The sequence below is a fragment of the Ambystoma mexicanum genome, chromosome 2p (genome assembly GCF_040938575.1).
Source record: "Ambystoma mexicanum isolate Mex_15411 chromosome 2p, UKY_AmexF1_1, whole genome shotgun sequence".
Lineage (NCBI taxonomy): Eukaryota > Metazoa > Chordata > Amphibia > Caudata > Ambystomatidae > Ambystoma > Ambystoma mexicanum.
This window is the reverse complement of record NC_090923.1, coordinates 664,095,349-664,123,096: the sequence shown is the minus strand read 5'-3', so window position 1 is coordinate 664,123,096 and position 27,748 is coordinate 664,095,349. Positions and strand designations below refer to the sequence as shown.

At 45.7% G+C, this 27,748-nt stretch overlaps 1 protein-coding gene across 2 annotated transcripts in view; it reads right to left on the bottom strand.

Moving 5' to 3' along the window:
- Positions 1-17: 17 nt before the first annotated feature.
- Positions 18-27,748, bottom strand: part of PAK4 (p21 (RAC1) activated kinase 4) — a 401,050-nt gene continuing 373,319 nt past the window's right edge. For both annotated transcript variants that reach the window (XM_069644235.1, XM_069644236.1), the window contains one exon: positions 18-3,459. In XM_069644235.1, coding sequence (XP_069500336.1) covers positions 3,304-3,459 — 156 coding nt within the window. In that variant the 3' untranslated portion in view covers positions 18-3,303. The remainder of the gene's footprint in view (positions 3,460-27,748) is intronic.

Sequence of the window (27,748 nt, the reverse complement as noted above, 5' to 3'; positions counted from 1 at the left end):
AACACAAAAACAAACCATTCTTTTCAAAAACTGTAATTGTAAAACTAGCATTTGCACTATTTAGATCTTTCCCCAAAAATCTGAAAATGTTCATTTCCTATGTACAATTCAGTATGGTGAATGGAAGAATCTCTGCTAAGATCATTAGTGTTACAGCAAAAATTTCTCAAAAACAAAATCCTGAATACTGTGTAGTGTTACAAAGTTACGCTTTATAAATATATATTTATATATATTCTTCTTAAAGTAAGAAAACTAGTAGTCACAGGAGAGCTGCAGACCACCAGGACCAGCACCCACCTCTAGGGCTTTCCCATGCCATTTCAGTGAGACGTGGTGCATTGTCCAAGAAGACCTAGGGATCTGCAGCCAGGTCAGGTACCAATTGCAGGAAGATGAATTTGCAGCAGAAGTTCCTTAGCTGAAGTCCTAAAGTACTCTGAATATTTACGTTGCAAGGGGTCTAGTAGCCACAGCTCCTTGTTATTTTTTTCGATACAGTATTTGACCAGTTCATAGAGCAATCTCTCAATTTCCTACACAAATACAAAAAGGGGGTACTTGACTGCGGAATGCAAGCACATCTATGGTCTATAACACCAAATAACAGAAAAGTGTTTTACAAACTACAGTAAACAGCTGCATTACAGCTTTGAGTCAAAGATGTGTGCGGGTATAGCGCTTTGTGGGACCTTGTACCATTTTTTTGCCACAATGAATGGGGTTCCAACTGTAACAAAGCTTCGCACCAGTTCCATAAGGTCATCGGTACTTCAAAGCCAAGAGCAGCTTTCAGTAGGCAACAGATGTTGCATTGTAACAAAGCTGCTACCAGCTCCCCTGTATTAATAAGTACTGCAAAAGAACCTATGCCAATTACAGGCAGAAATTAGCCATGCACTACAAGGAGGCACTGTAGTGGCTACAGGCAACAGAGTACTGTGCTTGAACAAGACTTTGTGGTGTCCCTCAGAGACGATAAGTACAGCACTACAACTTAAGGCCCGTTTCAACAACAGGTGTTTACGGCTGCACTGTAACAGTCTTGAACTATGAAGAGACATTGTGGTAATTCAGGGAGGCAAGGGTAGATGGCCGCACTGTTGTAAAACCTTGCAATAGCTCTGTGAATCATCGACTTGCATGGTCTCTGGGTAGGATGTTATCTATTGAGAAATCATGCCTGATCAGTCGACATGAAGGTGAATGTGTATGGCAATGGTGGGAATTACATATTTAGCTCCAGAGTACTAAATTTGATTATTTCTTAATCTTGAGGTTCTTGTTCTCTTCCAGTTGGTGATGGGAAATCTTCCCAGCTGAGGATATTAAATAATAAAACATGAGAAAACTACTAGAAGGGAACCTTGCCAGAAAATGCTAACCAGGGCCATGAGCATACAAGGGCAACATCAAATCAGAATTGCCTTGTGCATTCAAAGTCACCCTTTGCCTTCAACCTACATTGGATAAAGACGGCTAGCAATCTGAAGATGATATTCAACAGGTTGCCAACTTGAGCATATGGAAATGGGGATCAAGGTCAGGTTCACAGTACAACCAAGCCTCTATCCATTACAATGCATCAGAGGAAACCAGTGATGAGCATGTGGAAGGTCAAGTGTACCTCAAAAATAGTGCCCCTGAGAGAAACCCAGCTCAAACAAGCTCTTTACCTCACAGTAAACCAGAGGGATTCCCCACGGAGCCACCTAAAAACTCCATGCACCAGTGCATCAGGCAGAACTATCACTGAGGAGCCAATCCCCTCTTCTTCATATAATGTACCTGAGGGAACAATTGCTAAGAGGAGAGCCCCCGCTTATACAGTGCAGTAGAGGCAACCATTGCTGGTAAAAACATCTTTACCATCAAAGTGCACCAACAGTAATCATTGCTGATATGGAAGCCCAAGTCCCGCCCCCACATGTCCAATCTCTTTCACAGTGAACTCAAAGGAATTATTGCTAGGTCAATGGAGCCTAACAACATCTCCTTCACAGTGAAGCAGATAGAACTGCAGCTACAAACAGGCAGTCCCAACCTTCTCTTTCATAGTTCACTCAACTCTCCTTCACAGTTCACCAAAGAGAACTTTGGATCAATATATGCAACTTCACTACTATATAGCATACCAAGGGGAACTACAGCTAAGAAAGGGTAGGGTACCCACTCTACTACAAAGGGCACTGGAGGTAACCACCTTTGATAGCTCTTTTTCACAGGGCACGAGAGAGAATTACAGCTAAGAATAGGGAGTCCAATGCTGATCATTTGCAGTACACAAGGGGAGGGATTCATTAACAGATATGCCTCACTGTCAACTGCGCACCATGATCTCAAGCTCAATCCCAAGCATCTTACATAATCCTTTAGTATTCATCCACAATCTCTTACATGCTCTTATTCAACATATATATCTGGAACTAGTTCATCATTAAAAAAAAAAAAAAAAAAGAAAATGCATATAATATCAAAGGATTAAATCGTGTGCCATCACTGCAGTCTACATACAGTCTGGCTTCCGTCAGCCCCCAGATGCACTAGGGTACTTTCTTTCACCAAAAGGGAGCCACTTAGTGCAAGATCGCAGCACCATGGTGAAAGTATAAAGTTCCAGTGTTAGCAGATAGCACAACGCTATCTTAGTGTAAAAACACAAGTCTATTGCAAAAACGTCAAAGCAATTATTAAAAATAACCGACAAAACAGGTTCAGCAGGATTGTTCTTGCCCCACATAAGAGGCAGCACAGTCATAGTTGGGATTCCAAAGGGACAGTCAGCCCAACGCATCGGACAGCATCAACCGCTTCTTGGAACCTATGCATGAAATCATCTCCATATTAAATTGGTTCCACTACCAAATGGTTTCAGAAAAACAGCAGCAGTCAGTATTAACTGTAGATATTTGCACATGACCTCCAATAAAAGTGGAGAGATGCATAGTGGGCCCTAGCGCATAGACCTGCACCATCCAGGCAAAATAATAGGAATGCCTGACGAGACAAGGACAGATGGGACATCAGTATGGCCCCAACTAGTCAGCAGGAATGCTAAAATAATCCACAGCAGGGACTGAAGCATGCCTGCATAACAACTGGAGGGCACCAGGATCTCAGAAAATAGCAGGTGCATCTATAGGATCTTATAACAGGGATACCCTCTCGGCAGGATAACAGGTACACCTGGACGATTTCAGCAGAGATGTCCACTTGCGGCATACAGTCAGGTGACAATACAGTCATCAGTTCCACAGCATGGTCCTTCTTCTCCGGAGATGTTTGTTTTTAGTACAAGATCACTCATCTCATCCTGTTCTGTCTCATGAGAGGTACAATGCTGGATGGGGGACCAGCCTTGCTCAAAAATGGGTGCTTGAGAAGTTCATTTGCAGTTGCTCTTTGGCTGGGGTCTCTTACGAGCATTCTGTCCAAGAACCCCCTCAGCACTGGAGACACCTAGAAGGGAGGTAAATCTCAGAGTCAGAATTGCTAGACCACATATATTGTGAATAAACATTAAAATACTGCAGACTTCATCAGAACCTTTCTGAACCATACATCCATAGTTAAGAGCACAAGCCCTGGCACTCGGAACCAAACATGTGGACAGATGTGGCAGCATCCCTTATAGCATAAGGATAGAGCGAGTAACACAGCCGTGCAGCAAGGGTGGCCAGAAGGTGTTAAACTCATGAATATAGTTCAGCAGAAGCACAGCTACCAACCCGATCAAAAAAGTAAACCAGAATGGGTACGCCTTTTCTCTCCCACATCTGTATCTGCAGCCTGTAACCCTTGATATGTAATCTTTGTACGACCTTCCCCATTTACCCGTAATAGTCTATCTTTCTAACTGTATCTATATTATCATACCCTGTGACTATATTCTCTTGTTGTACATCCCTCCGTTGCTTCAGCATGTACTTCGTGCTATAGAAAATCCAGCATATACATCCACATAGCTCAAAGTTAACAATCCCATAGCACAACTCCAAGCACATCACAAGAGCATCCTATCCCCAATTTTAAGTTAAGGTTACAAATTATAAACAGTTAAAGTCGACAGGGAATCCCAATGGTAAGGTTGATCCTGCTACTAAATACTAATCATGAAATAAAACCAAAATTGCTGGATCAATCTAGAGTGCAGCCAATTGTGCGCAGGACCATTCATGCGCATACACGTTTTCTACATCACACCTACTTCAGCTCCATGCAAATGAAGGAACCCCTAGGGGCAAGGATGGAAATATCTGCCATTTGCAAGGTCCCCAGGCACGCAAGTGCCTAATGCAAATCAGTTAGAATGCTGTTATTGCATGGTGATAGAACTGTGATAAATGCACAAGTTGAGCTCCATGTAGTGGCCCTGAATAGATTGTGCAGAGTACATGTGACATGTATGACACTGTAGCACCTGTTATTCTTATAGAGTGGGCTCTGAGCTATTGAGGAGTATTCTGATCGCTGGATATTACAGTATATAAAAGAATCTTAATAACCATCTAGAAATGTACCCTTGGGCATAATCTAGTCAATCCTTTGATGGCCGTAGGTTAAACAATTGACTCATCTTAATACTTTTTTCACCTTATATAACAGCACTTCTAGCATCTAATATGCCTTCTGTTTTATGTGCCTCAGATTCTGGCTTTGAAAAAAACAAAAGGCCAATGCTTGGATGTAAATGAAACTTTAGGTGAGATAGGTGGGTGCTATCTAAGTATAACCGTGTATACACTAATAAAAGGTTCCTTCACTGACAGGTGTGCTAGTTCACTTACTCTTCTTATAAATAATATTGCTATTATAAATATTGCATACGTTTGTTTGAAACAACATTTCATGAACATGCTGGGGCCAGTCGTGCTATTTTTTTTTCTTGTTTTATTGCCTTCTACAAAGCCTTTACAACAACACTTTTTTTAATTAATTGTATATATGTTCATTAAATCCTTTATACAAGAATATAATCACTATACATCTCATTAAAAAACTTCAAAACACCAAAAAACACCAACAATCACTACCACTACAAACACATTCAATGATCTCCCAAAAGTCAATAAACCCCTTTAAAATTTAAACAGCCTCCTACTCTAGCACGAAATTCATATTCAGAGAAAATAACAGATCATCCAACTGGTTATCCAAATGGCCAACTTTCTCCCCATGCCTCAAACATTTTTTTAAATAAAGTGTCTAAGTGCAATGCTTATGTTATTTGGTTTCCCATCGGCAACTGTAGCCATAATTTTATTGGAGTTAAAACATTAATTGACAAGGATTTACTCAGACAAATCTTGCAAACACATTGATGGAACAAGTCACAAGCATGTACACACTCCAAAATGAAATGTTTCCTAGATTCCTTGAATTCTACAGAGGCAACAACCTCTCGTTTACCTTGACAAACCTTTTCACGGGCCCCAGGTATCCAAGGAGTGCAATTGGTTTAATCGAAACCTCAAACACTAGGTGATAAATGTGATTTGGAAAGCACTAGGTAACTAGGCAAGTTATCATTAATTTCCAGTGCTAACATACTCTTTCCAAGAAACTTATGTAGTTATTAAGTCACACTGTTTAACCCAGTCAAGTTCACGTATATTTACGCCGACAGGGTTTTTCTCCAACAGATCTTAATTGCAACCTGCCTCCCTTAAATATTCTTTACATTCATTTCTAAAGGTGTTCAAAACCACTAAAGATTATCTTTGGATAATTTCTATTAGGATCACATACAGGGAGCCATTAGGTAGGTCTAATTTTTTGCAATATCATAACCTTCCTGGTAGTAACCAGTGATCAAGATTGCAGTTTCAACTCCAAAAGTATGGCACCCACTGGGGATACATTTTGGGAGTCCTAATCAATGTTCCCTCTAATTATTTTTCCGTAAGTGGGAAATGATTAGCCTTCGTGTGCACATTATTTTCCATGTGCGCAACTGAATAACGATGTAAGCCACTTTGTGAGCATGCGTAGTTAGTGAGATACCATCTCTGAAGAGTTTGGAAGGAAATTTCCCCTTCCCAACCACCCCAGTTCTTTACAAATCAGTGTAAAAGAAGCATCTTACAACTCTGTTATATGCGATTATGAGGAGAGCTCATCAACCAGTACAATACCTCAAGATATCCCATAGCACCTACCAAAAGTACTCCCGCGCAGAGAGAAAAACGTTGATGCACAAAAAAGCTTTGCATGCCGAGGATAAACAATATGTTTAGCTGTGGCTATTCATTTGTCAACACTGCACAGAGACAATGCAGAAACTGTTTAATACCTTTGGGGAAAAAACTCACTGATGTGGTTGTCAAGAAATTCAGACACTATACAAAAATGGATTCACTGAGCACTTGTCGAAACCTGATCAACAATTGAAAGGTGGGGTATGTTGCAAACAATCTTGTATGCACGTCATAGTAATTGTGCTCATGCAGATTTGACATTTTCTTAAACTGCACATAATATCATCATGAGGCATTCAATTGGATTTGCTTGCAACGTATTGTGGGTATGGTCTGATGAATAGCCTGCAACACTTGTTCAAGATAAATAAGATGTTCTTCCCAGGTAGGGCTGAACACTGCTATGTCATCCATGTATGCCATGCAGAGGTTCTCTAACCCATTCAGAACATGATTTACCATTCTTTGAAAAGTGGCAGATGTATTTTTCATTCCAAAAGGCATGACCTTAAATGAGTACAAGCCTTATGGAGTAGAAAAGGCTACTTTCTCCTTGGCATGGTCAGTCCTGGCAATTTGCCAATAGCCACTTGTCAAGTCAAATTTAAGGAGGAACTCTGCTTATCCACCGGTTCATCAGTTCTTGGAAAAGGATGGGCATGAGAATCTTAGTTCTTTGGTCCCTGCTCTTGGTACTAACACAACTGGGCTACCCCATGGACTTGTGAAATGTTCAATAACTCCAAGGTCAACCATCTTGTTGACCTCTTCTTTAATGTGATTCATCACATGATCTGACATTCTGTAGTCCCCACTTTTCACAGGGACACTACCACCAGTGTCAATGTCATGCTGACCCCAAGGGGTCAAGCCTGGTGTTAGTGAAAACAGAGGGGCAAACCGACTTGACTTAGATCTTTGCACTCCCCTTGTTGCTGCAATAAAGATGTTCACACCTTCTAAAACGACACCCGTCAGATGAGTCTGTAGAAGCTCTGAGTGAGGCTCACTCTCCCCCTTCTGCTCCTCTTCATCTGGGTCAGAAGCTAGAAGCAAAGCTATCTCTGGTTTAGGACATTGGCCTTCAGTTGATTGTGTGAAAGACCCTAGGGGCCTCCTTGGGCTATCCTAGGCTTAAGATTTATAATGAGAATCAAAATGGTATGGATACACTTAACTAGCAAGGTAATGGAGAGAGTAATGTTCAGCCTCATATCTGGTGGGCTTCCCAACTCATTTGAAACTTTGCCAAATGCTTAGCTCATCAGGTTCAGATTCAAATGTTTCGAATTGGAAAGCAAGAACTTCTGCAAAGGCTCTGTTTCTCTCACTGTCTGGAAGAGAGCATCATATCTGCCAATGACCGTAGCATGCAACCGCTTTGCTGTGTCCTGCTACTTGCTTGCAAGTACCAGCTACATCACTGTTCAGCCCAGCTCTCACCATGCACCGCTCTTACTATCTATTTATGCATTTCTCTTCTACTTCTTTCTTCATTCTCCTCTGCTCCAAACTATTTCAACTCTCTTCCCATCCCCATCATCTCTTTTCCTCAACCTCTCCCCTCTTCTAGATTACTTAATCCATTCACAAAACCTACAACCCTAACTACCCCCCAGCGCCTCGCTACTTCAAAGACTCAACATCACCATGCTTCTACATCTCACTCCCTTTAAATTGCTCTTTGGAATACACATTCTGTCTGCAACAGGACTTTCTTTATCTTGGACATTGCCCATTCTCCCTCTCTTGACCTCATTACCATTACAGAAATCTGGATATCCCATTCAGACTCTGCAATCCCTGCTGCCCTTCAAATCCCTGCCAACATCTTCACCCACTCTCCCTGCCCAACGGCAGGGGTGGTGGTATAAAACTGTGCTCACCTCCCAAACTTCCCATCTCTCCTAGTCTCCCATCTACCGCAATTTCTCCCCCTTTAGAAACACCATCTCCACAATCATTGCCCCTCCTGGCATTCATATATCGGTCACCTGGTCCCGCTGGTCAGTTTATAGACTGCCTCTCCAAACTGATCGAGTCCCTCCCCATCATCACCTCAATGTCACTGGTGAATTTAACCTCCCCTCCCATCCATGGACTTTAGCTCTCCACTCCTTACCCACTCACTCTCCTCTGGCCACTCTCTGCACACCCATTCAAATGGTAACTGTTGACCTTACTCTCGTCTCCTTATCTCTCCACATCTAATTTCACCACTGCTCCTTTTCCCTTCATCATTCCATCGTCTTTGCCTCAATCTCCACTCCTACTTCCACCCCTCTTCCTCTACCAATTCCATTACCAAGGGCAAGTTTCCCTAGTCAAAATTCCCCATCTACCTCTCTGACCTACACCACTCTCTCTCTTCCAATGCAAAATTGAGTGTTCCATCCACTGATGAAGCCTTCTCCAACTTTAACATTCTTAATGCTCCCTTCTCCTCTCACTTCCCACATTCACTCCTGAACCCTCGTCTTGACAGCCTTGGATTACACCTACCATCCACTCCCTGAAAATAACAATGAGAAAAAAACTTTGCACTTGGCAAAGATCGAGACACTCCTCGGTCTCCTATTCTACCCGCTACTGCTCTTCAAAACTACTCCTCTGCTCTCGGCTCAGTTTGCCTCCAAAATAAATCGCTCAACTCAGTTCTCTCACCTCCTAAACCTTCCTCCATCTCCTCTTTGTGCCAACGCGCTTTACTTTTCTTTAAACATTAATCAAAATACCCTCGCAAATTACTTTCTAGCCCCTCCCACCTGCTCACTTGTCTCTAACACCTCTACCCTGCCTCTCCTGCGACAAGGTCTTCCTTTGCCCCCACTAACCCGGATGAGATTCTTTCCCTTCTCCTAAGGGCCAACCCTTCATGTGCCTCCCCCCCCATATACCCTCTTACCCCTGCACATTGAGAAACTCATAGCTCCCAGTGTTGCTCCAGTCAGCTACTGCCTTCCTATCCTTAAGAAACCTTGCCTAAATCTTAACTGTCTTGCCAACTTTTGTCTGGACTTTTCTTCCTCTATTCCAAAATCCTAGATTGTGTAGTTTTGAACTGTGTTCCTTGACGCACACAACTTCCACGATCCTCACCAATCTAGCTTCTGACCTCTTGGCTCTACTTGGTCAGCTCTCCTCAATGTCAAAACCAACATCTCTTCTGCTCGCCTTGCTAATCATTAATCTTTTCATATTCTTCTGGACCTCTTGGATGCCTTTGATACAGTCAAAGATTCTGACATTCTCTCAACACCATCTCTCGTAGGTATCAGAGAAATAGCTCTCGCTTCATTTGCTTCATATTTCACCCCAGACACTACCACGTGTCCTGAAACAGCCTTTCCTCCCCACTCACCCACCCTTACTGTTGGGGTGCCATAATGGTCAGTCCTGAGTCCACTTATATTCACTCTCTGTAACTCTGCTCTTGGCACATTGATCTACTCATATGGCTTTTCCTATCCACTCTTCTTCAATGACAATCAGATCTTCAGCTCCTTATCTGACAAGCTAAGGTAAAAAAAATGTCTGTCTCTCTGCCGTCAAATATTGGATGGCATCTGACTCGCTTATGCTCAATTCTACTAAGATTGAAGTTCTCTACTTGCCATTCAAACAGGCTCCCTCTTCCTCTCACCCTCTTCTATTCTTTCCTGACCACCTTCCCTACTCTGCGTTTGCTCGAAACCATGGTGTTGTCTTCGGCCCATTTCACAACTTCTCACTCTTAATCTCCAAATCTGCCACTGTGGCCATGCTTCATGTCTTCAACTTCAAACAAATAAGACTTCAACACTGCTACGCACCTAATTCTCCTCTTTAGTACTCTCTTGGTCTGACTACTTTGCCAGTCTCTTCTATGGTCTTCCCAACTACACTTTTTGACCCCCTCAACTTTGTCATCTGTACACTCTCCAACCTTCACAGCCTGTCATCAGTTAGGCTGCTTATCTATCAGACACAGAGAGGGCAAAGTATATATTCATTCTCATCATTTCAAAACTATACACGGACTTACCCCACCCTAACTGATCGGCCCATCTCACTGCCTACTCGCCTCCTCGCTACATACAATCATTCTTGGCTAACCTTCTTGCCAGCTCTTGTGCACTTGCACTTCCTCGCGTTTCAGCTCTCACTATACAATGATCGTCCTCTCCCTATCTGCACTACTCAACTATTTAAATCCAAACTCCTAGCGCTCCTCCTTTCTGAAGAACCACTTTCATAGCATTCTATGCCACCACATCTCCCAGTTGTCCTCTCCACAACACCATGGCACTTATCCCTCACCCCATCATCCTAAACTTAGCACTTCCCCCACTACACACTACCTATATCATGCTGCGATGTACCATCTGGTTTTATATCCACATCCTCGCACGCATTGTGAAGGGCACTGTTCCTCCGCTCTGTAAATCAATGTTAAAACTTGTGTAAGCATTTTTGTGCCAAAATGCATTGCTTTCCCTTTAACTTCCATAAATAAGGAATAGGTTACTTACCTGTAACTCCTGTTGTCCAGCATTGGTATGTTTCTTAGATTCAAGTGCTATTTGTTTAAATATTCCTTGCCCGGCTGGAAATCATTCAGTAACATTAAAGCACTTTACCTTTACATTTTTAATCTGCTTGTCACTTGCTCTAGTAGAGTCATTTTGGGGCATATTGCCCACAGCCAATTAGAAAGGTCCCCTTAGCTCCACCCCTGGAGGCCATCTTCAGATTTGGCAGCGCAAGATATGTGGCAGTATGAGCCAAGAAGTGCCATAAGAGGGGTTGAGGGAGGGCCGCATGTGAAACTATGAAAGATAACCATGCTGGAGAACAGGAGTTATAGGTAAGTAACCAATTCCTTCTCCAGCATTGGATTGTTCATAGATTTGCATTTTTGAATGAGATTATAAAGCATTGCATATATACACAACCAAAACGGGCAGAGGCAGAGCTCAACAGAAGTAACCAGCTCACCTCCGGAACAAACACTGCCTGGCTGACCCGAGACTCCTCCCTGGAATCCCGATCGATGCAGTAGAACCTTATGAAGGTATGGAAAGATCTCAACATGGCTGCCCTGCAGTTGTCGAGCAGGACATCGGACAAGAACGCTGCAGTAGAAGCCACAGCCATTGTCAAGTGTGCACTTTGTCTGCATGGACGGGGCCTGTGGGCCATACAATGACAGTGTAAAATACACACCGATAGCCATCTTGTAAGGGAAGAGAAAAGGTGTTACCCCTGCCGAAAGGTCAGAAATCTACAAACAATTGTGATGACTTGCAGAATTCCTTAGTGCGAGCCACATAGAACTTGAGGGCTCGGGCTACATGCAGGGAATGCAAGGATTGTTCCGAAGGAGACGAGGGAAAACCAAAGAACATCAGCAAGATCAAGGGTTCATTAAGGTGGTATGAAGAAGGAACCTTTGGCATGAAGGAAGGGTTTTCTCGAAGGACCACCTTAGACTGATAGTCAAGTAGGAAGGATTGCAGGAAAGAGCCTGTAGTTTGCCTACCTGTCTGGCAGAAGTAATGGAAATTAGGAATGTAGTTTTCCAGGAGAGAAACATTAAGGAGGCTCTGTGCAGAGGCTTAAAATGCAGGCCCATTGTTTCGAGAGAACATTGATTTCCCAGGCTGGAGATCTGCTAGAAGGTGTTAGGCAAGATTGTATGTAGTAACCCTGAGGGAGACTACAGAAGCCTTGTCCTCTTGGCAATAGGGAACCCAACCTTTGGTATAGGCCTGTACTACACAAGTTGGTATAGTGACTGAGCAGCCAGGCTTATCTCAAGAGGGGTCAATGTGAGCTTTAGAGATGCAACATAGGTATTTACAGTGACATGTAATCAAATAACACTTATACTCAAGGTTTCTTATTAAAATTATTTATTTAACTGTCCGTTTTTTTTTTAAAAATTCGATTTGTATTAAAACAATCCAATGATTCAACCAACAGGATGAATGAACAAGAACAATCACAGCCATTAATCCCCTCCTCCCTTTCAGTCCCCCCTCCCCCCTCCCTTTACCACACCATGGTTCAAGAAGTTATAACACCAGCAGGGACCAACACATTATCTCTCAAAGACACATCACAAGTACAGGGTAGGGGTCGCTCAAGAAAGTCAGTTTTTAAGTAAGCTTTCTTTCAAATACACTTAAAAAATACACTCCTTCAGTTTCAGTTAAGTAAGTAGATACCCTTTTGGGATGACACCCAGACACTTCCTAGCCCCTCAGGGGACTTCCATATCTAGGACACTGTGGACATTGATATATCACTGTGACACTAAATGCAATACTGGAGATATGGTCAAAAAGGAAAGAGGTTACGGAAGGAAACAAATGTTAACAAGTTCTCCTGAACAGGTAAGCACTTTCACAATCCCTCAATCAACTATAGGTTAGCCCTTTCCCAGCAATACAAGTAACTTATGTACAATGTATAACCCTTTTAGGGACAGATGAACACAAAGTCAAAGTTTCAGAAGACTCAGTAGGGAGCCAGGACAGCCAATGTCAATTGAGCAAAGTCTAGGGGATATGAGGCACTTCTCGAAGATAGCACAAAAGTCTTGCACAATGTTAAAAGAGAGTTGGTACATCAGAAATCACTGTTGGGCCACAAGCTGTAAGAGTTATGAAATAAAGCTGCAAGAAACTACAAAATGCAAGCGCAAGCAAGCTACACACAACAAGAGGCAAGTACGACATGCATTACTTACTGTAATAGCATTTTTGATGATTATATCTGCTTAGATTCACATGCTGTGCATATAGTCCGACATCTAGTAGTAATCACAGAGTACTGCATCTTGTCTTTCGAGGATCAAAAAGGGACGTCGACATGGGTGTGCTTGTAACACTATCCCTAATGTGCTGTGTAGTGTACCCAAGATCCTTCACACGTCGAGGACACAGTACCTTGAGTCTGAATAACAAGGTCCAGCTGGCTTCTGTTCCTGTTGTAGTCCTGCAGATACTGGTGTTCCTAGGCCTCAGTCGTGAGGATAAAAGGGAGGACGTCTTGCTGTGTACTCCTGCACCGGTTTGAAGGTCGGCGGCAGCAATGGGCACACTTCAGATCAGCTGCACTTTGCGGTTTCAGCTATTCGTAAATAGCACCACCGCAGTTCTTGGACACCTTATGGGCTCCTTTGCTTCTGGGGTCCAGCACTCTGTTGAGGTGGCTCAGGCTTGGGCAGTCCTGCTTCGAGGGAGTCCGGAGGATCTTCCTGGAGCTTGGGTCTGGCTTAAAGGCGATGCATTCGTCCTGATGTTCCTGTCCCCTGGCACTCTGTTCTTGCAGCAGCAAAGCAGTACATCCAGCAGAGAGAGGGGTGCCAGGCAAGTTTGTCTTGGGGTTGATTGGTCCCACCAACCCAAGGAGAGAAGTCGTCCTTTCCGGGCTTCTCTAGTCCATTAGAAATTCTGAGCGTCAGCACTGCAGCATGGCTTCACCGGGCAAACCAACGGTCCAGTAGGGTGCAGCAAGCTTCTCTTCCAGTTTCTTCTGTGGTTCCTTCGTCCAATGGTCGGCTCTACCTTCCTTGTAAAAGGCCTTGCCTTTTATGCAAGTTTCCTCCATTCATTCGCAGGGTGGCTGTCCTGGCAAGGACAGCCAGCCAGCCAATCACCTTTGGGTGCATTCCTGTAACCAAGGAGACTAAGCACAGGGAGTTTCAGGGATCTCCCTCGTTTCCTGCCCTGCCAGACACGCTGGAGGCAGTGAACCCAACCAAAGACAAAATGAACAAAGGGACCAAACCTGGTTTGGTGCGCAGAGTAAATCTCAAGAAGGACCTTTCCAACAAGAAATGACGAAAAAAGAAGACCAGGGCCATTTTGACAAAATGGGCCCCCTGAGTGCCATACTGCAGCTGGGGATTCAGCCTGCGGTGAAAACGCACAATGGTAGGAAATAATAAACCACTGCCACCAGCCATTAATTGTAGAAAGGGGAACATAAAAATGTTACATGAGAAAGTAAACAAAGGGGATACTAAGTAACCCCTCCAGCACCGCACATAAGATGGTGTGTGCTGGGTCTACAAAGTAACACAAGGTAAGTAAAGCCAATTTCACTTTACTGCTCTTGGAAACAGTAGTTTATCCAAGAGAAGATATTTAAACCTTTAGAGAAATCCAAAGTACTTCAATGTGACACTGCACTGAAGGTGCTGTGTGTAACAATGCAAAAGTTAATGCCTATGGAGTATGTCAGACTCCAAAGTCATAGGAACAGAGTTCAAAACAACAATACACGAGAGAGTGAGAAAAAGGGCTCACACTCTCCAGGATAAAAACTTAAAAGCCCTAGAGTCCAGCAAAAGAGCTGGGGGGGTGGGGGGGGGGGATTTCCAAGGTTGAAGGAAATTAACACAGAAATGAGAATTCTCCCTAACAGAAGGGAAGCGCGAAACCATCCTTTGAGTAATTATTTGACCAACCAGTGAGAAGGAGTACATGAGGAATATTTATCGCTGGAAATAGCTGCTAAATGCACCTTCATGGAAGAGTGTGCTACAGGAGCATTGGCCAAAGACAGGATGTATGGTAAGACATCTGATGCCTGAACGTGCAGTGGGTCGAGTCGCTGACTTGTACAACAGATAGTGAAGCATTTCCATTTGCTCTTGTAGCAAGACAGTGTAAACAGTGCCTGGGCCATGACCAAGATGTCCAAAGTAGTCTGGAGGTAGCGGTACGTTTACGAACTCTAGGGCGGCAGGAGCCAGGCCAGCAAATTGAGAGATGCTAGGTCCCTCAGTCTTTGGAGAGAAGGTCAGAGAGCGTGGGCAACCTGATGTAAGGACCCACTGGCAGTTGAAGCAAGTCTGAGCACCAAATTTGCCTTGGCCAGCCCGGAGCTACAAGGATCGTATTGCAATGTTGTTGCTACTAAAGTACAGTTTTCCCTGCGATTTCGCATGTGCCTCAAGTTCTCAGTGCAGAGTAGCATTGCTTCCCACAGGAACAAGAAAGCATCTCCCAGTCTGAGGAAACCTGGTCGCTAGCATTGGGCATTTCTTGTAGGTTGCTGTTGCCAATAGTTCGATCTCTGGATGTCCCCACTTGGAGAGGAAACAGAATCTGGTCTTGCCGAAGTTCCCATTCGTGGCAAGATCCGAGTCTGCTATTATATTGTGGTTCCCTGGTAGATGGAAGAGAAGGAAACAGTTACTTATCTGTAACTATTGTTGTCTGGCATGGATTCACATGCTCATGAATATTCCCTGTCATCAGGCTGGGAATCCTCGGTAAAAGAAACAGTTTCACTTTCACCTACAAACTGTATTTCTCCTTTAAACCAACCACTGTGCTCTGGGTCATACTGCCCCCATCCAATGACGGTCCTCCCTCTAAGCCATCTTCAGATTTGGAAAGCACGTAAAGTGGCAGTATGACAAGGAAGAGCCACAGAGGGGACGAAGGGAGGGTTTGCACGTGAATCCATGCCAGACCCATGCTGGAGAACAATAGTTACAGGTAAGTAACTTGTTCCTTCTCCAGCATGGGGTCTGGCATGGATTCACATGCTCATGAATAACGAATACACTGCAGTACAACATTACACAACCATGGGAGGTGGCAAGGCTCAACAGAAGTAATTAACTCTTACCTCTCGAACAGACTCACCAGAAGCAGGTTGAGTAGCACTGCTTGGAAGACTCTGGACTCCTCCCTGCATTTCCTGTCGACGCAGTAGAACTTCCTGAAGGTATGCATGCACCTCCACGTAGCAGCCCTGCAGATGTCTAGCAGGGGCACACGCAGTGATCGCTCTGGTGGGGTGGGCTCTCGGGCGGCCAGACAGCGGTCGGTTCGCCAAACGATTACAGTGCATGATGCAGCCGGAGAGCCACCTCGAGATGGAAGCTTTGGACAAGCCCTTTCCATGGGTCACAGGACCAATGTACACGAACAGCTGTGAAGTCTTCCGAAAACTTTGTGTGTGCCACATAGAACTTAAGGGCACGAGCAACGTCCAGCGAGTGCAAGGCCCTTTCCGCCAGTGACAAGGTTTTCGGGAAATAAAACAGGCAACATCAAAGGTTCGTAGAAGTGGAATTCTGACGGAACCTTCGGCATGGAAGAGGGGTGTGTCTGCAGCACCACCCTTGATTTGTGGGCAGTCAGGTATGGCTGTTTTCAGGAAAGGGCCTGTATCTCACCCACCCTCCTTGCTGAGATGATGGCCACAAGGAAAGCAGTTTTCCACTAGAGGAACTTGAGTGGGACCCGATGCATAGGCTCAAAGGGGGGCCCCCAAATGCGCATCGTCAGAACCACGTTGAGTTCCCACGCCAGGAGTCTTCACCGGCAGGAAAGATCGAAAAAGTCCTTTGAGGAACTCCTTGACAAGTCAATGAGACCAAAGTAAAGACCTTCCTGGAGATCTGGTGTAGCGGGAGATAGCCGCCAGATGTTCCTTGATAGAGGCATGCGCAAGTCCGGCCTTGGCCAAGGATAGCAAGTATGGAGGAATCTGTAGAGCTGTGACCCTAAAAGGGGTAATCTTTTACAACCACCATGTAGTGAAACGCTTCCACTTGTGACCGTACGTTGGGGAGAATTCTCAGAAATGTGCTAATTCCCTCCACCTTAGAGACCCCCAGCAACTTTGCTGGATTTTGAGTACTTTATTTTTTTAACCTGGAGAGAGTGAGACCCTTTTTCCCACTCTCTCATGCATTTTAATGTGATTTTTAATACTGTTTCTTTTGGTCGCGAGTCTCAAAAACTCCATAGGCATCATCTTTTACATTGTGTCACAGCACCCTCAGTGCAGTGGCACAGGGAAGTCTTTCAGATTTCCCAAAGGTTTAAATACCTTCTCTTGGATAAACTACTGTTTCCAAGAGCAGTAAAGTGAAATTGACTTTACTTACCATTGTAACTTTCTAGACCCAGCACACTATCTTACAATAGTGTGCTGGGGGGGGGGGGGGGGGGGCGGAGGGGTTACTTAGTATCCCCTTGGTCTAGATTCTCATGTAACATTTTTTATGTTACCCTTTTCTCATTGAATGGCTGGTGGCAGTGGTTTTGTTTCAACTACCATGGTGTGTACATTTACATTGTTTTGTCAAAATGGCCCAGTCTTTTTTTGCCATTCCTTTGTGGAAAGGTACTTCTTGAGATTTACTCTGTGCGCCAAACCAGGTTTGGTCCCATTGCTCGCTTTTCCTTTGGCGGGATTCACGAGTGAAGCCTGCCTTTGGCTCCAGCGTTTCTGGGGTAGGCAGGAAGTGAGGGAGGTACCCAAAACTCCCTGTGCTTAGTCTCTTAGGAGACCCAAATGCACTCTGGGTGACTGTCAGCTAGGCTGGAATGAATGGGAGGGAAATGAATAAAAGGCAAGTCTTTTGGCTTGGAAGGCAGAGTCGACCACAGGACGAAGGAACTATGAACAGGACACCTGCTGCATCTCCTGGACTGTTGGGTTGCCTGGTGAAGCCCTGCTGTGCTGAAACTCCAAATTCGTATCGACAGAAAAGCCCCTGCAAGGACGACTTCTCCCTTTGAGTTGGTGGGACCAATCAACTGCAAAGTAAGCCACCTGGACATCCATCTAGGAGCTGGTTCAATCTCCACAGAGTTGCTGCTGGAAACCATATAGCTAGGTAGATTAACACCAGATTGTGTGAGTTGCTTTTAAGCTGGCCAAGAGCTCCAGGAAGATCTTCTGGACTCTCAGGAAGCAGGAGCCCCCTCAGAGTGCGAGACCCCAGAAGCAAGGAAAGCCCATCTCAATATCCAGGAACCACGGCGTTGCTATTTGCAGTAAACGCGAGGAGCTGAAACACCGAACAGCCACTGAAAGTGAAGTTTGCCGGTTGCGAGTTTTGACCTTCCCAGTGCGGGAGTCCCCCGACGTCCTCCCTCTTGTCCCCACGACTGAGGCCCAGGAACAGTGAGATCTGCAGAGTTGCACAGGAACAGGAGTCATCTGCTGCATCTTTTCTTCATTTCAAAAGGTACTGTAAATTCTGAGAGAACTTATCTCTTGCTTTGGAGTTGCTTGCATCTTCTACTACTCACAAGTCTAATCAGCTTGTGGCCCTACATTTGATTCTTCTTTTCATCAAAGACTCCTAAGAACTTGTGCAAAGACCTTTCTACTTACCAACCAGAAGTGCTGCATCCTATATAAGACTTTGGCCCATTGGCTTTGGCTTAGCCTATTGTATTGAATGACTTTCTGGGGGATCCAAAAGTATTTGCCTGCTTAAGAATATTTGTGGTCTCTTGTATGTTCTAAATAATCAGGAGATCAGGAATGGACGCTGCAAAATGCTCAATCGTTGAGACAAGGACTGCAAAGACAAACTTGCGGCGATTGGAAACTCAGCTGATGAACTGATCCAAAACCCTACAGAAATAAAAAAGAAACTGGATGAAACTGACTGGATCCTCACCTTGGACAAAGCTTCAAAATACAAGCTTACCTCACACCTCCCGCTGCTGGCAGTTTTAACGATACCCAGCCCTTCTTGAAGAAACATCCAAACAGAAGAGTTTGTAATACTCTTAAGAGCACGATTCAATCTCCTCCCTTCAAACAAAATATTAATGATCGGAGGCCGTTCGAAGACAAACAGTTGTAGATTTTCTGGCAATCCTTATGAGATTGAATCAATACACCATCTCCTTTTGACGTGCCCGGGCACAAGAAGTTTCAGAACTCCATATCTGATAGAACATCTGGCCACAACACGAAACCACGAATAAGAGCTCTGGTGGGCCTGCTTGATTGGTGGGGAGAAGACGTCATGGGCAATTGCAACAACCAAAATCTTAGAACAAATCTTCCATTCTGAAAAAGTGACTACTTCACCATCTACTACTTTTTAGGTCAACCTATACAAATTGCACTAAAGACGACTTGAGTGGATCAGTTAATTTTCAACACCTTAAATTCTTTTGAATACTCATTTTCTTCATCTGCACTACTATAATAATAATAATAATCTTTTCCTTTGACTTATTACTATATGATTCTAAATGCAACAGTGATCTATTAATGCACCCAGCACCCTAGCAATTGAAGTCACCTGAGGGTGTTGGTAGAGTCTGTGGGCCATCCCAAAAGGGTATCTACTGATTTACAAATTAAGAGTGTATATTTCATGAAGTGTATTTGAGTGTTACTATTATATTGCTCCCTTGTGAAGAAGGCTTATTCTAACTGATAAATAAATAATTGTTTATTAAAGAAACCTTGGGTGTAAGTTTATTTGAATACTTATAACTGTAAATCTCTGTGCAACTCCACTACAGCTCACATTGACCCCTCTTGAGATAAGCCTGGCTGCTCAACACGCTACCAAAACTGAAGTACAAGCTTATACCAAAGGTTGGGTTTCCTATACCTGCAGTCAGAGTTGTTTGTAGTATTACCAGAGGGTACAAACTTTGACTAACACTATAGCATTTCAAAGTCGATGATGCTGTTATGCTCACCTGGTCTCTGCGGGGGCGTTGGGGCACAGTTGGAGCCCTCCCTCGACTTGGCTCCCCCTGTATCAGCTATCTTCCCCAGCTGCTGCTGAGTATGCTGTTTTGGATGCTGGTATTGCCCCTTTCGTGCCAAAATGTAGTGCCCAAGAGGTTTCCCATGCAAGCTCACCCGTTTTGTAATGCTGAGCTCTCCGTCCTGCTTCCTTCAGAAGGGGCACATAGAGTGGACCTAGTTGCTTCACTGGCCCGAGGAAGTGGCGATCCAGACCGGCTGCGACCAATCCACTTGGAAGACAAGTCTTTTGTTATGATTATTGTTTATCATAATGTCTTTGGCAGCGAGTCTTTTGCCTTGATTGTAAAATAATAATTCTTGCAATGTCTCTTCTCATCCCAATAGGTGTGAAGATGGTAGATCGGAATCGTGGAGTGTTTCCGGGGATTCCCTTGAGGATGATGGAACTCTCAAATCAACAGGTAAATTGGCCGTTATAATTGAGTTCTGAACTCATGTATGGAGCGGTCAAGTGTTCGTTATTTATAAGATTTCTAACCTGTTGTGTTCTTTTTCCCTTGCAGGATCGGTCTGGTGGCGTGGAGCAGAGTCTGGATGCTCGAAGGCCGTTCTGCAACCCCAGATGAAGATACCGCAAAGATGAAGAAAAGAAGGGGAGTTCCTGTGTCGCTGGACGTCCGTATCGGGTGAGGAAAGGCTGCGACGGCGATGGAAAGTAGGTAGGGTGCGCGCACAGCGATGGAGCGGCTGGAATCAGGAATGGTGCGCCTTTAGCGATGGAGGCTGGGATAAGGTAAGACGCGCCTTCAGCGATGGAGCGGCTGAAATCTGGTAAGTTGCACCTTTCGCGATGAAGTTGCAGGCTTCAGGTAAAATGGTCTTCAGAGGTGGAGTAACAGGAACCGAGCTGAGGAACAGCGGTAAGCGTCACGCTGCAAAGCAGAATAACGCGAAGCGGGGGCATGTGGTTGGGCTGGCCTTAAATAGGCTGGCTCTGGCCCCGCCTTGTGGCTCCACCTTGCCCCTCCCAGGGATTCTTGCACGTGCCTCCCAATGATGTTCTATGGCCACGCCCGGCCCTGATGAACGTGCCTTAGGCACAGAGTGTGTAAAGCACACTTTTCTATGAGACTGGCGCCAGAGGCGCCAGGACTGGGTCCATTTGGACCCTGAGGGTGAGGAAGGCCTGGGCCCTTGCCCAATGGCCATGACAGCACTCCCCTGCAAGGCCCCTCTCACGAGCGTCCCTCTTCCTGGTCCAGGTTTGGTGGGATTGTTACGGTGAAACCGCCTGATTAGTCGAGGTGCATGGACAAATTCCACAGGTTCCCAAGTATAATCTTGAGGTCCATAACCCTCCCAATCGATTAAGTAGTAAAACTTTGATTGTACCATTTTCGAATCCAGGATGTCTTTGACCTCGCACTCCGGTTCTCCTTCGATAAGTTCTGGTTCCGGTGGCTTTTTGAACCTAGTCTCGGGCTTCAGAAGGGAAACGTGAAACACTGCATGAATTTGCATGTTGGCAGGTAGGTCTAGTTTTACCGCGGCCGGGTGGATGATGGCCTAGATAGGATAAGGTACGAGATATCTGGGACGGAAGACTCAAGGTCCTTTTAATGGTATATTTCTGGCAGCCAACCATACTCTATCCCCAATTTGGTAATGTGGGGCTTTCCTTCTATGCCTGTCAGCAAACCTCTTTTGTTGTTCCTTGGCTTTAGTTAAATTCTTGGTTGCTTCTTTAAGAGTTTGCGTAATAGTTTTACGTAGAGAGGTGATTACCAGCATTTCTAGTTCATCAAGCGGGTCAAAGGAGGACGTCCGGGGATGCCGACCATTCATGATATAGAATGGGGTTTGTCCAGTACTAGTGTGGAGTGAGTTATTGTATGCAAATTCAGTTAACCAGAGAATGTCTTTCCAGGATCCTTCGGTCTGCTGCAGCATGCATCTCAGGTATTGCTCTAGCGTCGGATTAGTCCTCTCAGTTTGACCATCGGTTTGGGGATGGTGACTGGTGGAGAGGTAAAGATCTATCTGCGCTATCTTGCAACTCCTCCTCCAGAATGCTGAGACAAATTGCGTTCCCCGATCAGAAATCAATACTGAAGGGAAACCATGTAGTTTGATTATTTGTTCTAGGAATACAGTAGCCAGGGTTCCAGCAGTAGGAAGTCCCCTGAGGGGAATGAAGAGTGAGATCTTGGAGAATAAATCTACCACCACTAAGATTGTGTTAAAGCCGTCGCAGGGAGGTAAATCTGTAATAAATATGTATGGATAATGTATGCCAAGGGACTGGTGGTATAGCCAGTGGACGTAATAATCCTGCAGGACTTGACTTTTGGGATTTTTGTTGTGCACAAACTGCGCAGGTTGTAATAAACTGGACCACGTCCTTTCTCCAGGTAGGCCACCAATAATTCTTCCCGATTTTGGCTTGTGTTTTAGTAATCCCGGGATGTCCTTCCACTAATGACTCGTGGTAATTTGCAATCTTGTTTTGAATTTCTTTGTCTTTGATGTATAGTCTCCCCTGGAAATAGGGTAAATTGTCCTTGATGGAGTACTGGTTCCCCTTGTTTAACCATTCTTGAGCGGTTTGGTCTATGAGAGACTGGGGGGCGGGGGGGTCGATCTTCAAATCTTTCCAGCAGGCGGTTAATACGATCTGATTTTGAATTCGCTCCTCTGGAATGATGGGTACTGGTTCTGATGATATGAATGCGTCTTTATCCTCTCCCATTCGCGACAGAGCGTTGGCCTTTCCGTTACGCACTCCAGGTCGGTACGTGATCACAAAATCATACTCTGCGAAGAAAAGAGCCCAGCAAAGCTGACGAGAAGATTGGGCCTTGGCAGTTTTCAAATATTGCAGATTACGGAGACTCGTGATAACGGTGACAGTATGTCTAGCTCCTAGAAGGTAGTGTCTCCAAGTTATAAGAGCTCTTTGATCGCCAGCAATTCTTTGTCGGTTATGGCATAGTTCTTTTCTGGTGCTGTAAACTTACATGACCAAAATGCTATGGGATGTAACTGCCCCGTGTCCGGATCCTTTTGCGATAACACTGCCCCCATGGCCACACTGGAGGCATCAGTCTCTACTACATAGGGCAGATCAGGTCGGGGATGCCGAATGACGGGTGCGGAGGTGAAAGCCGATTTCAATTCCAGGAAGGCTTTTTCAGCGTCGGGAAACCACAAAACTTCTTATTCTTTTTTTAATAAAGAAGCGATAGGATGAACGATTTGGGAAAATCCTGGGATGAATCGCCGATAGAAATTGGCAAATCCGAGTACGCTCTGCACTCCTTTGATTGATGTCGGGGATGGCCACTGAAGAATAGCTTCCACCTTACGAGTGTCCATGTGCTCCCCTCATGTGGTAAGCATAAAGCCCAAGAGCTCTACTTCCGTGACATGGAAGAAGCTTTTTTCCAATTAAGCAAACAACCAATGTTTGCAGAGTTTCTCCAGCATGGCTCTTACATGGCCCATGTGATCTTCCTTGGATGCTGAATAGATGAGGATGTCGTCAATTTAAACTAGGACACAGACGTCCAACAATTTGTGGAGTACATCGTTCATAAAGAACTGGAACGCTGCTGGTGCGTTGCATAACCCAAAGGGCATGACCTGGTACTCAAAAAGTCTGTATTTGGTTCGGAATGCCGTCTTCCATTTGTCACCTTTTTTCACACTTACCAAATGGTAAGCTCCCCGTAGGTCCAATTTTGTATAGATTCAGGCATTCTTTACTTGGTCAAGTAGTTCGGGAAGGAGAGGCAGAGGATACATATTCTTCACAGTAATCTAGTTTAATGCCTTATAATCTATACAAGTTCTGAGGTCCCCTTCCTTCTTTGGCACGAAGAAGAGCGCTGAAGAGGCTGGGGACTTGGATGGACGGATGAACCCATTAGCTAAGTACTGATCTAGGTATGTTCTTAGGTGCTGATTTTCTTGCTCAGTCAGAGCGTAGATTCTGCTGCAGGGAATTTGTGCTCCTGGGACCAGATCGATTTGGCAGTCATAAGTTCTGTGGGGAGGCAGGGTATTAGCTTGTTCCTTTTGGAACACGTCCAGAAAATCTTGATATTCGGAAGGTAATGAACCAACAATTCCTAGGCTGGGTTTCTCCTCGAGTTGTAGTTTCCTCCTGTCCCTGTGGTAGCAGCTTTTTGCACATTCCTGAGGGAAGGTCAGCTTCCTTGTGCGCCAGTCAATCCTTGGGTTATGGGTTTCGAGCCACAGCATTCTGAGGATCATTTGGAACTGGGGGGGCCCCTATAAGATCAAACGAAAGGCTTTCCTGATGACCATCCCGACATGTCAGCATTACCTTATCGGTGTGTTGAGTTTCTGGCCCAGAAGACAGCTGCGAGCCATCCACGGCAGTGACGTTTTCCGAGCGTGGTTTTTGCTGAAGTGGAAGGCCTATCCGTGCAGCCGAATCCTGATGGATGTAGTTTCCCACCGCACCACTATCTTTGTAAGCTTCTAGAGCATGGACTCTTGACGGTTAGTACCGGGATGACCAGGTGGGAGGTCTGTACAATTTTCTTAATTCCGCTCGACAAGTTGACCCCTGTATTTGCCGGGCGTCCGAGTTTTCTAACTTCTGTTCCTTTTCTTCGTTACCATTCTCCGTGGCACCTACCATTTTCTTGGGGGGTTTAATAGGGCAATCTCGCAAAATATTTCCAGCTTTTCCACAATATAAACAAAGTTGTTGTTGTCTCCATTTTTACCTCTCAGCCTGGGAAATGGGAACTCGCAATCCCCCAATTTGCATAGGTTCAGTAGCTTCTTGAGCCTTGGTTGATTGTCCCGAGGTCGCATGTAAACCGACCTCCCTTCCCGCCCTTGTGCGGTCCATTTTTCAGTCTTGTAAGCGTTGGTCCAATTGCATCGTTAGGTTGATTTATTCCGTACAACACTCGGGCGGATTGACCACTTGAGCTAGTACATCTTTTAACTCACCCCATAGCCCCCGTAAAAAATGTGGTCCTTGTCTCCTCGGACAATTAGTCTGTGCTATGAGGCGTTTGAAGGTGGTAATGTAAATCAATAAATCATGGCTGCCTTGTCTAAGAGATAGTAATTTGTTGTCTAATGCTTGTCCTTGGGTGTGCCTGACAAACAGTTTTTCCAGTTCCCGTTGGAATTCCCCAAAGTTCCGAAGTACTGGATCATCCTGGGTTACTAATGGAATGGACCATCAGCTGCACAGCCTCCCAAATAGGAAAGTACAAAAGCCACCCTTGCACTGTCGTTAGGGAAGGCTCCTGGTCGACACAAGTGGAGACGGCACTGGCTCATGAACACAGCGTATTTGTTCGTGTTTCCGAGGAAGTGCTCTGCAGGAGCTAGTGGGACTGCCCCCAGAAGTACCACTTGCACTGGAGGTGAAGGTGGTGGCAAAGGAGTTGGTGTAATCCTGGGTAACAGAACCTGTCCTGTGTGTGCCTGGAGCATTTGCCTTGCCAACTCTTCCGTCCGATCTCGGGCTACTATTAGGTCTCTTAAAGGAATTAGTCTCCTGTCTTGAGGCATGCACTTCAGCCTGCAGGTCCCCCAGTAATTGGGCTAACTGGTCAGTTTCAGAGGTTTCCATTACGCCCAGGCAGAGATTCGGAGAGGCTTTGCGTTCTGTTACGCTTACCTGGTCTCTGCGGAGGCGTTGGAGCACAGTTGGAGCCCTCCCCCGACTTGGCTCCCCTGTATCAGCTATCTTCCCCAGCTGCTGCGGAGTATGGTGTTCTGGATGCTGTTACTGCCCATTGGAGAATATGAGGCAATGAGAATGGCGTGGGCGTGTCGCGAATTCCCTAGACTCTTTCGTGCCAAAATGTAGTGCGCAAGAGTTTTCCCATGCAAGCTCACCTGTTTTGTAATGCTGAGCTCTCCGTCCTGCTTCCTTCAGCAGGGGCGCATAGAGTGGACCTAGTTTCTTCACTGGCCCGAGGAAATGGCGATCCAGACCGGCTGCGACCAATCCACTTCGAAGGCAAGTCTTTTGTTATGATTATTGTTCGGTTATCATAATGTCTTTGGCAGTGAGTCTGTTGCCTCGATTGGAAAATAATAATCATTCTTGCAATGTCTCTTCTCTTCCCAATAGGTGTGAAGATGGTAGATCGGAATCGTGGAATGGTTCCGGAGATTCCCTTGTGGATGATGGCACTCTCAAATCAACAGGTAAGTTGGCCGTTATAATGGAGTTCTAAACTCAGGTATGGAGCGGTCAAGTGTTTGTTATTTATAAGATTTCTAAAATGTTGTGTTCTTTTTCCCTTGCAGGAGTGGTCTGGCGGCGTGGAGCAAAGACTGGATGCTCGAAGGCCGTTCCGCGGCCCCGGATGAAGATACAGCGAAGATGAAGAAAAGAAGGGGAGATCCCGCGCCGCTGGACGTCCGGATCGGTTGAGGAAAGGCTCCGACGGTGATGCAAAGCAGTTAGGGTACGAGCACAGCGATGGATCGGCTGGAATCAGGTAAGGTGCGCCTTCAGCGATGGAGAGGCTGAAATCTGGTAAGTTGCACCATCCGCAATGGAATTGCAGGCTTCAGGTAAGATGGTCTTCAGAGCTGGAGTAACAGGAACCGAGCTGAGGAACCGAGGTAAGCATCACGCTGCAAAGCCGAATAACGAGAAGCGGGGGCATGTTGTTGGGCTGGCCTTAAATAGGCTGGCTCTGGCCCCTCCCTTTGGCCCCGCCTTGTGGCTCCACCTTGCCACTCCCAGAGATTCTTGCACGTGCCTCCCAATGATGTTCTATGGCCACGCCCGGCCCTGATGTACGTGCCTTAGGCACAGAGTGTGCAAAACACATTTTTCTATGAGCCTGGCGCCAGAGGCCATTTGGACCCTGAGGGTGAGCAAGGCATGGGCCCTTGCCCAATGGCCATGACAGATGCCCTGTCCTTGGCGTGGACCTCCCTGCAGTCCGCAGGCAACACATATCCTCACAACTCTAGGGCTGTAGGAGCCAAGCCATCAAGTCGAGCGATCCTGGGTCGTGATGCAGGATTGCGCCTCCTTCTCTGGTGAGAAGATCCGGGACCACTGGAAACTGGACCGGAGGCGACGCCTACAGACTGAGAAGGTCAGGATACTAAATTTGCCTAGGCACTGACACTGTGAGGGTGTTGACTCGCAGCAGGAGCGGCAATGGAAGAAACGCGTACAGAAACATTCCTTCCCACGGGAAGGAGAACACGTACCCCAGGCTCCTCGGTTGGTGGCATTTGCTGGAACACCTCTGGCATTTGGAGTTTGCCGCCATCGCAAACAGATCGATCTTGGACCTGCCCCACTTGGTGAAGATGCGGTCCACCTATTCGTCCGAAGATCCCACTCATGTCATGGAGAGCAATTCCCTGCTGAGGGAGTCCGCAATGGTATTCTTGACTCCCGCTAGGTGAAGAAAACGAGGAACATTTCTTATTTCTTGCCCGACGGCCCAGCGCCACAAGTCCTGCGCATCCCTGGAGTGCGCCGGGGATCGACTGCCCCCCTGTTTCCCGATGTAGAACATTGTGATGATGTCCATGAAGATCCTCACCACCTTGCCCTTCAAAGACGGAAGGAATGACTTGAGGGCCCACAACACTGCCCGTAGCTCCAGAATGTTGATATGGAGGTCCTCCTTCTCTGGCAGTCATAGGCTTCTGGCGTGCAGACGCCCGGTGTGGGCACCCCAGCCTTCCAGGGAAGGGTCCATGGTGACTCTTTCCTGGAATGGTGGGTTCTGAAACCGTGGCCCGGGATGTTGGAGTGGACGCCCCACTACCTTTCGCCCGATGGAACTCGCCGTCTTGAGTGAGCTTGTCCGCGAAGTTTCCAGACACTTGTATCCAGCGAGCGTCCAGGAACTACTGAAAAGGTTGCATCTGTAACCTGCAGAGCCAGATGAGGTAGATGCAGGACGACATCATGCCGAGCAACGCCTTGAGGGTCTGCACCGTTGCCATCTTCATCGACAACAGCTGCTGCACCTTCCCTTGAATGGCCGCTACTCTCTCCTCCAAAGGTGATGCCAGGCAGGACAGTG